At 47.1% G+C, this 13,158-nt stretch overlaps 3 protein-coding genes and 2 long non-coding RNA genes across 11 annotated transcripts in view; 2 read left to right on the top strand and 3 right to left on the bottom strand.

The window, feature by feature from the left end:
• LOC118506354 (diacylglycerol kinase theta) overlaps nt 1-1,262 on the bottom strand; it is a 29,095-nt gene extending 27,833 nt beyond the window's left edge. For all 4 annotated transcript variants that reach the window (XM_036043359.1, XM_036043360.1, XM_036043362.1 and 1 more), the window contains exon 1: nt 921-1,262. The gene's annotated coding sequence lies outside the window, so the exon portion shown is untranslated. The remainder of the gene's footprint in view (nt 1-920) is intronic.
• Nucleotides 1,263-3,114: 1,852 nt separating this feature from the next.
• Nucleotides 3,115-5,658, top strand: LOC118505318 (exocyst complex component 8). Its single transcript, XM_036040962.1, has 5 exons — nt 3,115-3,281; nt 3,378-3,533; nt 3,617-3,950; nt 4,021-5,332; nt 5,406-5,658. Exons 1-5 carry the CDS (start codon nt 3,227-3,229, stop codon nt 5,583-5,585), a joined length of 2,037 nt encoding a protein of 678 aa, XP_035896855.1. The 5' UTR covers nt 3,115-3,226; the 3' UTR covers nt 5,586-5,658.
• On the bottom strand, nt 5,576-9,055 carry LOC118505317. Its single transcript, XM_036040961.1, has 3 exons — nt 8,897-9,055; nt 7,753-8,821; nt 5,576-7,682 (listed from the first exon to the last, which is right to left on the bottom strand). Exons 1-3 carry the CDS (start codon nt 8,921-8,923, stop codon nt 5,656-5,658), a joined length of 3,123 nt encoding a protein of 1,040 aa, XP_035896854.1. The 5' UTR covers nt 8,924-9,055; the 3' UTR covers nt 5,576-5,655.
• A 248-nt stretch (nt 9,056-9,303) lies between these two features.
• Nucleotides 9,304-11,091, top strand: LOC118505322. 2 transcript variants are annotated; one of them, XR_004905413.1, is made up of 3 exons: nt 9,304-10,374; nt 10,508-10,755; nt 10,850-11,091. It is a non-coding gene; the product is annotated as an uncharacterized LOC118505322 (long non-coding RNA). The 2 variants fall into 2 exon arrangements; XR_004905412.1 differs by having other exon boundaries at nt 9,304-10,755.
• Nucleotides 10,773-12,373, bottom strand: LOC118505321. 3 transcript variants are annotated; one of them, XR_004905410.1, is made up of 4 exons: nt 12,335-12,373; nt 11,551-11,971; nt 11,106-11,488; nt 10,773-11,034 (listed from the first exon to the last, which is right to left on the bottom strand). It is a non-coding gene; the product is annotated as an uncharacterized LOC118505321 (long non-coding RNA). The 3 variants fall into 3 exon arrangements; XR_004905411.1 differs by lacking the exon at nt 12,335-12,373 and having other exon boundaries at nt 11,551-11,598; nt 11,832-12,079; XR_004905409.1 differs by lacking the exon at nt 12,335-12,373 and having other exon boundaries at nt 11,551-12,077.
• Nucleotides 12,374-13,158: the final 785 nt, after the last annotated feature.

Genomic DNA, 13,158 nt, shown 5'->3' with positions numbered 1-13,158 from the left:
ATTAATAAGAATTAAGCAACAAAAAATCCAGAAGGAACCCATTGGATCTTAGTAGGCTATCCAACTGCGAGGTTCTCGCCCATCCTGGTTGTGAGGTTTTTCACGCATGCAAAGCATTGAAACATTTCATTTTTCCTCTCTTTTTCTCACTCTCTCGCTCTTTTTCCTTCACGCGCACACATACAACTACACACAATGAACATCTAATCTGAGAACGGGCGCACGCACGCACACACACACACACTCATCAGAGGCAGCAGCAGCAGCAGCAGCATCATGGTCACTTTCTTTTACTCCCTGTTTTTCCTTTCCAAATGCTCAGCCCCACACATTCACACTGGCACACGCACTCACACACACACACGGCAGAGCGTTGAATAACGTAACCGTGCGGACACGAACACATACAAGCGAGCGGACGCGAGCGCGCGCGCACACACACACGCACACGGCTACGCAATCGTGTCGTGTGTGCCCTCGTACGGTCACCTCAACGGGGTCAAAGAGATACATCAAATTCACCTGTTTCGCAAATGGGGCTGAAACAGGATTTTGCATCCACCTTTTTTATCCACCATCTTTTTCTAATGGACTCTCTCCGAAACGGTCCACAACCGTGTTTGCACTGTGTCACTGTGATTTTTCCGATTTTTCCTTGCACACACACACATACCAGACACACACGCACATTCACATGTACACACAGACTCTCGTTGGATACTTCTTCGGTCGTTCGAGTATCCTTAACGGCTGGGGAGCGCAAGAGGGGGTTAGCGAGGGGGCTCGCTGAAACGTTTTCACCGAGCGTGAAGGTGGGGTGGAGTAGGTTTTCCCTCACCAAAAAAAAAAATCTAAATGATCAAAAAGATCATACACACAATTTACGGCATTTTATATTCCCACACACATAATACACGCACACACATACACCGTCGTCCCCGTCGTCCCCGTCGTCGTCCCTTCCGTTTGGCTGGCACGGGGTGAAGAAGCGGTGAAGAGTTTTAGGCCGTAACTGATGGGACCAGGGCCAGCACCAGCAGCATCAGCAGATTTGCCGTCGATCCGGAAGCCACCGTCGTGAGCGCTGCCGTGGATGCTGCCGATACCGCCGACTGCTGTTCGGTTTCAGCTGCCGTCGCCGTGAATGGTGCCGCCGTCGCCGTCTTGTACAGCAAGTGTTGCTCCATTTTGTTCCCCCTGTTTGTCACCATTACGACGACGTCGCTCCGGTTGACACACGGGCACAGTGCGAGAAAAGATTGAAAACTGAGCCCACCTTTGCCAGCAGCGAACCGAGAGACCCAACCGGACCTGACCCGTCCCGACCGACCGACCATACCTACCGTATGTTGGGAGAGTAGCTTTGCTGCTGCTCCCGAAACCAAATATCCGTGACCTATTCTCTGCTGATTCTGTGGAACTTGTGAAGCTTGCGAGAGAGAGAGAGAGAGGAATTCGGTAGTAGGAAAATTTATGCCAACAAGAGAAGAGAACGAGGGAGAGCGAGAGAGAGAGATAGAAGGATAGGAAAATTCATCTCTTCATATCGTTTCCTTCAATTACTAGATGGAAAATTCGAAAATATGCCTACAGTGTCTCTTGGCTAAACGGAGAGCAAATGAACTGTAATACGAATAGGCGCTCGAGAGAGACAGAGAGAGATAAAAGAGAAGATGAAAATCACAGGTCCATAAATTGAAGCAAAGACAAATCCTATGGACGTCATACTTAGGGGAGGCGTTCTGAAAAACCTGTCAATCAAATATTTTCATCCTACCCTAGCATGGCCTCCATTTTCGTGACGAAAACATCATTCTGGAAATTGAGAAAATGCACCTTTTACCATCGTCTTAACTTAAATCGGTGTAGTTTTTTGTTTTAAAAACCCTTTTAGCAGTTTTCCTTCGAACCGTGTCACGTTCATGTACGTTGCTGACACTTCCCTTTAATATCGGTTTCTTACTTTACTCTCTTTCTACTCACTCTCTCTCCCACTCTGCTCGTATCTTTATCGTTATCGTTATCATATGAGATCGCAGATTCCATTTGTGTCGCTCTCTGTAAGCTAGCTTGCGTTCAACATCCGGTTGTCTCTGCCACTTGGTTCATCTTTGTTGTCAGTTTTTGTTTGAAACTTCCCTAAGGTTTACTACACAGGTCGAGAGAGTGCCCGAGAGCATCAACATCCATCACGGAAAGCTGGTGCTCATTTTCCGACATTGATTACTGTCTACTTGCTCCAGTCCACACACAATCGTATCGGAAAATGCTTCTGCGCGTATGGTACGTGAGAGAGAAATCCTCTGGCCATCATGTTTGTATTCTACGATAGTCAACTGTGCTATACTACTTGAATAACTATGTTATACTGCGTGCCAATGGTTTAAAAAGTCAGTTATTTTGGATCGAGATCAGGGAGTCATGTCCAAGGGGCTTGCTCCAACGGTCTTGCTCCAAAGGGTCTGCTTCAAGGGGCCTAGTCCAAGAGAGGGTCCAAGGGGCCTAGTCGAAGGAGCCTAGTCCGAGGGGACTTGTTCAAGGGAAATATTCCAAAGCCTAGTCCAAGGGTTCTGCTTCAAGGGGCTTTTCCAAGAGGTCTGCTTCAAGGGTCCTTATCCAAAGGGTTTGTTCCAACGGGCCTATTCTTATAGTTCCAAGGTTCATAGTCCAAGGTGCCTAGTTTAACGAGTCTGCTCCAAGGGAATTTGTCGAATTGGCGTAGTCCAAGGAGTCAACCTCTAGCATTGGACTAGTGTTGAGTAGTGAGGGCTTGAGGGTGAGCCCTCAAGAAGAAGCTTTTCCTTATCTTCGTCCTCAATGTGTGCGGTGCTACCGGTAGGCCTCACTTTTCACATATTAGCGAGCAGTTATCCTCTCATTTTTAACAAGATTTTTTTATTTGTTTATTTATAGAGGCTTTGGTTCTAAGAGTTCTCATTCGTCTCTTCTTTAAAAAAAACGATATTAAACATAATTGTTAACACTACTGCTAACGCTATTTTTGCTTTAGCACCTTGCTATTTCTCTCATAGCGCGGCTTCGCAAGTTCATGCGTTACCCTGTTGTTTGGGCGTTACGCGACGTAACGCTTACAACATCGTCATCCGAACTGTCATAACAAATGCAGCGTAGAGAATAGAAATGTCCACAAATCGCCAGTCAGCTTAACTGTGTTCGAATATTTTCTTGTTTTTTGGTGTGTAACCAGTTAAAAAACTTTATCAAAATGCCTGAAGCGAGTACGGCCGTGTTCGAGAAGGATAATTTCAATGCAGAAAAGTGTGAGTATTCGTTCCAAAGCACCGTAAATCACAATCCAAATTGCTTGTCGATGACGACACCATCGTATCTCTCTCTTGCTTGCGTGTTGTTTACAGATGTGAAAAATCTGGTGCAGGATTGTGTTGGCGGTCCGGAACTGCAGCAAACGAAGCAAAAAATCCAAACCCTTAGTGAAACGGTATCGTCTACGCTGAAAAAACATGTGTACGAAAATTACATGCAGTTCATCGAGACGGCAAAGGAAATCTCGCGTGAGTACCTTTTTCCGCCCACACTGAATTGATAAGAAATAGCTAGTTTACTGTTGTGTTTTTGCCCCCTGTCCCTCATCTAGATCTCGAGTCGGAAATGTACCAGCTGTCGCACATATTGATCGAGCAGCGCAATTTGCTCACCACACTGCGTGACGAGTCGTTGCTGGACGACCAGAAAAACATTATCGAAGAGCAAAGCCTCGATCCGAACGTGAACGAGGAGCAGCAAAACCGGAAAGCGATACAGCTGATCAAGGAATCGCTGATAGGGTACAAGGGCAATCTGGACGATAAGGTATTCATCCACGAGGGTGGTTTGATCGAGCTGGATTCGAACGACTACCGGCCCATTTGCCGTATCCATCTGTTTCTGTTCAACGAAGTGCTCGTGCTGGCCAAAGTGCGAAATGAGAAGTAAGTGTGTGTCTGCTCAAGTCAGTTCCAGCTCACTAATCGGCTTCCCCTTCTTTGCAATCGCTTTCAGGAAGCTTGAATTTCAAACCGAGTACGAAACGAAGAAGATTGCCGTCATAAACATTAAGGATCTGGACGGGGTGAACAAAAACGCGATCAACGTCATTACCAGCGATGGTGCACGCATGTTCCAGTGCATCAACTCGGCCGCCAAGCAGGAGTGGCTGGACAAGTTCGAACTAGCCATCAAATTCCATCAGCTAAAGAAACCGAAAAAAGCGCCTGCTCCCCAACCACCCACAACGCTAAAGTTTGAGGCACCGCAAAAATCGACCGACAGTGAGCTGCTCACCCTTAGCCCAACGGCCTCGGAAATGGGGCGAGTGATCGTGGAAAATCTACCGCCCGAATGGCTCGTGACCGCACCGGAAGAAATTCAGGCCGAAATAGCGCAGCGCCATTTCGAGGATTGCTTGGCGCTGCTACAGAAGTGCGAGGAGCATCTTGCCCAGGACAGCAGCTTCCCCGGCGCGACCGAAATAGGCGAAAAGATAAAGTCGCTCAAAGCGTCGCTCGCTTCGGTGCTAATGCACGAGCTGTCCAACTCGCAGAGCCGCAGTCTGCAGGCAGCGTTACGCTCAAGCCGCCGCCCGCTGAAGCTGCTGGTGGAGATGGAAAAGTCACGCGAAGCTTGCGGCATTCTGTTGCGTGTTTGCACCAGCGCCATTCGGTCCTCGCAGCGACAGGCTCGCCGTAACAATTTGGCCGTATCGGAGCTCTTCTTCTGTGATGTGGCGCTGGTGGCTAGCGAGTTTCTGCGCGCATTCAGCACGAAAGCTTCCTGCACGAGCGCCCTGATCGTTTGGTGCAACATGGAGCTGCAGTACTTTGCCTCGCAGCTCATCAAGCACTATCTCACGAAGGACACGCAGCTGGAGACGGTGGCGAAGGTGGTGGAAGGTGTGCGGGAACCGTGCCTGAAGCTGCGCGAGATCGGGCTCGATCTTTCGTACCACATGGAGGGTCTGTTGCGCAGCACGCTCGGCCAGCTGCTTGACGAAGCGCGGTACCGGTTGGTGGATTCGATCGGCCGTACCGAGGATCCGTGGCAACCGTACAATCTGCAAACGAAAACGGGTCTGCGCACGCTGCTGAAGGAGTTCGATGTGTTGGGGATCGATTTTCGTGCGTACGTTACCGGCGACACGTGGATCAATCTGACGCAGGCGACGGTCAGCTTCTGTCGCCATCTGCTCCAGACGACGGAAAGCTGTGCGTATCTGGCAAAGTACGATTCGCTGCAACGCGAGGCGGAGATGCTTATCCGTGAGCTGTTCCTTTCCCAGCACTCGAACAAACCGCCCAATTCGCTCAATGCGGACGTAAGTAGCCGTGGGAATGCGGGAACATGAGCCCGTCTGATGGTAAAACGGGGAATTACACCCTTTCTTTCAGCTAAACTTTGTGGCGAAGAACAAAACGTACATGGCGGAAGTATTGTTGCCGATTGCGATGAAACGATTCGAGCGGATTGCCGGCAAAAAGCCCGATTTGCTGATGGAGCTGCACGCCCAGCTGAGAACCGTTCCACCCAAACCGAAGCCACGCAGCGTGTACCAAACGGATGTGTTGTAAGCCGAGATTTCTCGGTGGTTTATTTAAGTTTAATGTACTGCACGTACAAATATAGTAGAAAGCGTATCGTTTAGCCCTCGAAAGTAATTTTCGTACCCGCGAACGGCTTAATTCCACTCTGGGCCTGTTTCGCTGCCCAGGACGGATGGAGATCCGACGAGATGGTCGGCGGTGCACTCTTAACTCGTCTGGGATAGGTTACGGAAGTATTCGAAACGCTCAGCCCCAATCTGGCACGGAATTCAGCTGCTGTGTTGCTGGCTGTTGCATCTGGTGCGGTGGGGAAGCTTACCCTTTTCCCAGCGGAAGGAAGATTACCTCTTTGCGCTTGCTTTGCGGCCCACGAAGGATGAACATCGGTCGGTGGATGGGAACTTGTGCCTGGTTGCATCGGATGGTCACTGTTGCCAAAGCCGTCCGTATTTCCATCGCCGAAAACGATCTTCTTTCCAGCGAATGGCTTGATTCCCTGTTGAGCTTGTTTTGCAGCCCAAGATGGATGAATGTCGCTGTTTGGTCCCAACCTATTTGCCGGTTGCTGGTTGGAAGACGAAGCTCGCTCACCATCATTTTCAATGGCGAATGAAACCCTCTTGCCCGTAAACTGTTTGATGCCTTTCTGAGCTTGTTTAGCGGCCCAGGATGGATGAAGATCGCTCTGTTGATGGTGACCCCCATTTGATCTCACAGTAAAAGACGAAGGGCTTCCATTGTCGCCCTCAGTGGCGCCCACAACCTTCTTCCCAGCGAAAGGTTTGATGTCTCTCTCCGTTCCTTGAGCGGCCCACGAAGGATGTGGATTGCTGCTCTGGCCAGAAGTCGAAGGGCGAACACCGTCGTCTTCCTCGTCAAATCTGACCTTCTTGCCCGTAAATTGTTTGATTCCTTTCTGAGCTTGCTTTGCAGCCCACGACGGGTGAAGATCGCTCTGTTGATGGTGGCTCCCAATTGGTCTCGCAGTAAAAGACGAAGGGCTTCCAGTGTCGCCCTCAGTGGCGCCCACAACCTTCTTCCCAGCGAAAGGTTTGATGTCTCTCTCCGTTCCTTGAGCGGCCAACGAAAGATGTTGATTGCTGCTCTGGCCAGAAGTCGAAGGGCGAACACCGTCGTCTTCCTCGTCAAATCTGACCTTCTTTCCAGCGAACGGTTTGATGCCTTTCTGCGCTTGCTTTGCAGCCCAAGACGGGTGAAGATCGCTCTGTTGATGGTGGCCCCCATTTGATCTCGCAGTAAAAGATGATGGGCCTCCATTGTCGCCCTCAGTGGCGACCACAACCTTCTTTCCAGCGAAAGGTTTGATGTCTCTCTCCGTTCCTTGAGCGGCCCACGAAGGATGTGGATTGCTGCTCTGGCCAGAAGTCGAAGGGCGAACACCATCGTCTTCCTCGTCAAATCTGACCTTCTTTCCAGCGAACGGTTTGATGCCTTTCTGCGCTTGCTTTGCAGCCCAAGACGGGTGAAGATCGCTCTGTTGATGGTGGCCCCCAGTAGGTCTCGCAGTAAAAGACGAAGGGCTTCCATTGTCGCCCTCAGTGGCGCCCACAACCTTCTTCCCAGCGAAAGGTTTGATGTCTCTCTCCGTTCCTTGAGCGGCCCACGAAGGATGTTGATTGCTGCTCTGGCCAGAAGTCGAAGGGCGTACACCATCGTCTTCCTCGTCAAATCTGACCTTCTTTCCAGCGAACGGTTTGATGCCTTTTTGAGCTTGCTTTGCAGCCCAAGACGGGTGAAGATCGCTCTGTTGATTGAGGCTCCCAGTTGGTCTCGCAGTAAAAGACGAAGGGCTTCCATTGTCGCCCTCAGTGGCGCCCACAACCTTCTTCCCAGCGAAAGGTTTGATGTCTCTCTCCGTTCCTTGAGCGGCCCACGAAGGATGTGGATTGCTATTCAGACCAGAAGTCGAAGGGCGAACACCGTCGTCTTCCTCGTCAAATCTGACCTTCTTTCCAGCGAACGGTTTGATGCCTTTCTGCGCTTGCTTCGCAGCCCACGACGGGTGGAGATCTTGCGTCTGCTCATAGCTGTAGGAATTACCATTCGAAACTTGATCTCCACTCTCTTTTCGCTGCTTCGCATGATTCGAAGTTGTACCTAACTCTGCAAAAAAAAAACAAAAAAATATATAAAAAAAACCTCTCTCTTTCGCTCTCCACTATTTAGTGAGTACCTTCTTGTGCATCAGCTCCTTCCCGCTCTGCGTCGCGGCGTTTTCTCCTATTAACCAACTTCCAGCTTTCCTCAGGTTCATCTGCTGCCCCATCATTCCCGTCGTCGGTTGGTGGCTTCAATTTCGGAGCGACCGCCACGTACCGTGAGCCCGTGTCCGTGATGAAGAAGCTATCCGTTAACCACTCGTACCCGTCTACATCATCCTCCTCCTCGGGGGCTTTATAATTGGCTGCCTTGTCCATGGGCTCATCTTTTATTACCTCTCGAACCGGTTGTGCATACTTCTGTTCTTCCTCAGACGAATCGGTGTCTTCCTCTTCTTCGCCAAAGTGGCTCACATCCTCACTAGAGGATGTGCTTTGCTCACTTTGCTGTTCTGAATCCTCTCCCTCGTCGGATTCGTCCGGCTCCTCCGCGTTCAACCCTTCCGAATCGTCATCGGAACCGTACGATTCGCACGAATGCGGCGCACCTATTTCCTCATCATCCGTCTCCTGTGCAGAATCCGGTTCAACACTTTCCGATCGATGTTGCACGCTGCCGTGCTCTTGCTTGGGTTGAGTTTTATGGTTCAACCTTTTCTGCAGCTTTTTGTTCCTTCTTTCCAGCGCTTTAGCCTTCCGCTCCTTTGTTTGCTTCTTCGTTACCAATGCTTTCAGCTTGGTTTTCTTTGATTCGATTTTGCTTCGTAACGACGCAGTATACTTCGGGAGGGCAGCAATAATTTTCGTTTTAGAATCGGGACCAAATTGGCTTTCGAGAGCCGTAAGGTGCCGTTTTAATTTTGCATCGTCCCAAAAACGTGCCATGCTGCGTTGCTCAACGGGCGCTGCTGCCAACGACGCTTCATCCTTAAACGGTTCATATCGTAACACTTCTTCGATCAGCGCCGAAGCACGAACCCCTTCCAGATGGGTGACGATGGCGCTGCATTTTTCTGCCTTTCTCTTGGCACGCAGATTTGAACTGTTGGTGGCCACCTTTGCACTCCACAATTTGCTATCGCGTTTCAGTTTGCGGATGATGTTTCTTTGCGTTGTCTTCACAAGCGAATGAAGCGTTTTTAGCTGTAGAAGAGAAAAACATTAAGGTTTTTTTGAAATTAATGTGTCGCTCAACAAAGATAGGTAAAGAACTGTTACCTCTTTTTTAAGTTGAAGCGAATCCATTTCGAGCGGATGAAGATGCTGTGTCTTCGCAGGTCTTTACTACAATGTGGCCCGGTGAACTGTCACGTTTGTATTTATTTGTGCAACACGCATATTTGACAGTTGCAAAGGCCTCTGCACACTGGGCACATATTTTAAAATATTTGGAAATTGTTTTTCTTATCAAATTTTCAATTTTTAAGCAAACACATCGCAATATTCTTCGCTTCGAAATGTGAGCTTAAAAACGCTATTTTTTCATTAATACTTACTGTATTGCCTGTTTGTTTTCGTAGACAATGTGAAAGCAAAAATAAAGTATTATTTTCAATCTCAATAGCAGGTGTGCAATGTACCTAATGCTGCTCAGGCGTTATTATTAATTTAATTTGAACGATCATTTAGTGTACGCATTCGACTGTGAACCTCTGACAAGTGAACAAGTGGCCCGCACGTTCTGAAGTGACTGTTCCTTAAATTCACAAAAAAGCAAAAAGCTATTGATTTAAAAGCAACCGCCTTGATTTTGGACAAACGAGCTAAGGACATACGGATAGGATAAGTAATTAAGGATGGGGGTGGTGGACCCTGGGGGAGGCTCCCCCGGGTCATATTATGAGATCCTCGGGGAGGATCATAGAGTGATGGGGAAGAGGAAAAGGAAGATGAGAGGGGAGAAAGTAGCATTGGAAGAAATGTGTGACAACGAGGAAATATTTATGGTGGTAGAGAGTATCACAGAGGGGAAAACGTTAGCAACATTTAACCCGTTTCTATTCCGAAAGTCAGTCGAGACTGCCATTAATGGCAAACCGGTACAAACGACGCTGCTGAGGGATGGCAAAATCCTCATGAAGATGAAGAACAGAAGCGACGCCAGAAAGCTGTCAAAACTTAACCTCAATCACCCGGGCGGCACGTTGAACGTAAAAGTATACGAGCACGAATCGCTTAACCTCACAACCCAAGGGGAAATTCTCGAGGATAAATATCCCCCTCTCTTTCTATTTATACACCTCTTCCGTTCGCACTCATGGATGATTTGTCACACACTCGAGTTTGGTTCATGATGACCTTAATGTTTACATTTTGCTCTCCTTTTATTATTATACCCATCTCGTTTACGCCTATAGATTCACCTTGTTTGGGTGAATATGTGTATGGGCATGTGTGCACTCGTACAGGGTTGGTCTCGTTACTTTACGATACGAATGGTATATATTATACCGTCATTATTGTTTTTACAGTTCGTTTGAGTATTTTCATTCAATCCCAGAGTGTTTTTAGTTCTTCAATTTATTTCACATGGTTTTCGATATGATTTTATTGTCAAGACGGTAGGTTTTGTCGAAAAAATGTATATAACAAATTGAAACACTTTGTACAAAATATGCCGTTCGCATCGCAAAGTGAATAGGCGAGCCCTGTATCTTTGATCGCTGATTTTTGGTCGGGCTGCTCATGGAGAAGGGGTAAGAGTTCATGCGTGATTTGATTAGAAGAGACGGAGAGGTTAACGAAGCCGATCGTCTTCGTTCTACTCACTGTGTGATTGTTGATCCAAATCTCTTTTCCGCCAATAAATGTTGCGGAAAATTTTATTAGGTTTCAAGTCGTGCGATTTGTCTTGAGCAATTTGTGCAGGAAATGTTTTCGTCAATAAGAAAGGATGCTGCGGATCTTTCGATCGTCATAGGGATCGGCTCAGGATATGCCTTCAAATACCGTTACTACATTAACCTTCACGACGACCATGTCCCGGACAAAAATGGGGACGACACTGGAGCTTTTCTTTGCCTGGTTCAGCTGCGCAATATGTACGTGATGCATTTCGCTCGTTCATGTTTTTGTTAGTAAGTAAAAGCCGTAATTCTATAACCTATATAATCACCTCTTCTGTATTAACATTTAAAGTAACCATTTTATATTTACATCTTGTATTTCTAGCACCTAACACTATCGCACTGAGCGGCCGGGATGGGCCTCCGGCTCGAAGGGAACAATCGACACCAACAGGAGATTGACTACACTGTGTCAACCATCCTGTCCAGTGCAACCAGGCAACACAACATTCCTCTTCAGCAACAGCACCATCATAATCCGTGCTAGAAGCAACCATTGCTGTCGGGAGACTAAAAGATGCAAAATTGATCTTAAATAAAAGCAAACAAATTTGTGTAGAATGATGATTGATTAAACTTACTGTTAATGGAAGGCACTTTATACACAGAAGGACGGTAGGAAGAACTGAACGGAAAAAGAACACCCAATGCTGATTGCTGGCAAGCCGCCGGTAACGTAATGACCAATTTGGAACCCGTGATCGAGCAGAGTCAGTGTTCAAGGCCAAGCACGATTCCGGCATATAGCCGATATGCCATTATATAGCCGATAGCCGATATATAGCACGATATGCATTCTCCGATACCCATGGCCAGGTTCTCCTACGAGGTACAGCGTGTGCTCACCCGCTAACTGTAAATGCACAATCCGTTGATATCCTCCTCACCGCATAGTTGTCGTGAACCTTTTCCCGCTCCGTCTTCCGTGCCAACACCTCCCAACGTTCACCATGGCGCTGCAGAACTAAAAGGCAAAAAAAAACTATAAGCCAGATATCTGGGATAAAAGCATATAATTATATTTACCTGAAAAGATGCACTCATCGACTTTGTAGAGCAAACAGATTTTTTAATCTGAAAAATAAGAAAAGTTCAACCGATACAACCCATTCCAGAGTCTAGTACGACTGTAGCACTGCTTCTTTTTTTCTTCTTAACCACACCATGATCTGCTACGCGCAAGCGTACCACGCTCCAATTTATATTACGTGTATTTCATTCCTGCTCTGAGCAAGTCTGGTGGTTCAGTCTTCAGGCTGAGGTATACATGCACACGGCATTCTGTTTCTAATCTTACTCTTACTCACCCGTTTCAGCACACCGAAAAAGTTTCACACGCACAGATCACAGCTGATAAACAACACACTCGACGCCCACCCCCTCCTCCAACCTTGCAGCGAAAGTTCCGTTGTTACACACAAACATACCACCACACAACGCGAAGAGTCTACGGACATGAAGAGAAGCAAAGCAAAATCAGGAGAGAAAAGAGCAAATACAAGAATAGAGGAACTCCCGAACACACATGACGAGACACAACAAGACACAATACATTGACAAAAACTTATCCTCGAAAATTTGTTTACATTTTGCATGGCTATCCTCGAAAATTTTAACGAAGCATAAAGTTTTCGAGGATAGTGAAGTTTTGTTTGTTTACATTCGATGAACATGGTTCCGGTTCATTTTATGAGCAGAGGGTTCATTTAAAATGTAAACAAACAGAATCAAAACAAAAACAAATTATCCTCGAAATAATTTGGAATCTCGTAAATCGTTTCGAGGATATTTCGTTAACGAATGTATTTACCAAAACATTTACGAAAACAGGGGGAACAGACAACTTGGGAAAGGGCATTGTTAGGTGTGATGCATGTTTGGGTAAAAAGGTAAAATAGAGTCCCAAACAAAGATTTGACAGTTCGAAAATGGTCAGGTCTATTGCACACGCGATGCGTGTTTTGTCAATCGGAGGGGAGATGTTTGTTTACATTTTACATTTGGATTGTTATTGTGCAGGGAAGTGATCGTTTATTTTCCTCGACCTTTTTTATGATTTGAGACTAATGAAGCGCTTATATTGGTTGCTGTTTTAAATTGTTTCAGTTATATTCTACGATACGTCAATGATATGTCGCATACATTTGGTGAAAACGAGTTTGGGCTGCGCGTGGACACTTTGCTGCTTTGCTGCGGACCGGTTCAACTGCCGGTCGGATGTTTGTTACCGGAGGATGCAGAGGTGGCTGTTTATAGCAACAGTGGCCGCACCGTAACCTGTGCTAGCATCTATGATGATGCGCCTTAACAGCCGACAATTCTATCAGTATGCGTTTCATACTGGTGTACTTGTGGTACAATGTGCTACTGATTTTTTTCCGCCGCCGGAAGCAGCAGCATCCCGTTGGATGTTTGCTGCCGGATTATGGAGCAGAATATGTTAGCTCCTGGATGTTGCTAACCTTTGGCTAAACCGGAGAAGAGCCCCTGTTCTTTATTAAAAGGAATCGGTGTGCAGCCAGCATGTGCACCTTATGACACCATTGTATGATTATGCACTTGCATGCAGACAAAATATGTATGTATAAAACCCGTGATAAATTATATGTGAGATTAATCAGTAATAAAAGATGT

This window comes from Anopheles stephensi, chromosome 2 (assembly GCF_013141755.1).
Source record: "Anopheles stephensi strain Indian chromosome 2, UCI_ANSTEP_V1.0, whole genome shotgun sequence".
NCBI lineage: Eukaryota > Metazoa > Arthropoda > Insecta > Diptera > Culicidae > Anopheles > Anopheles stephensi.
The sequence above is the reverse complement of the archived record's forward strand: the minus strand, read 5'-3'. Positions and strand labels throughout refer to the sequence as shown.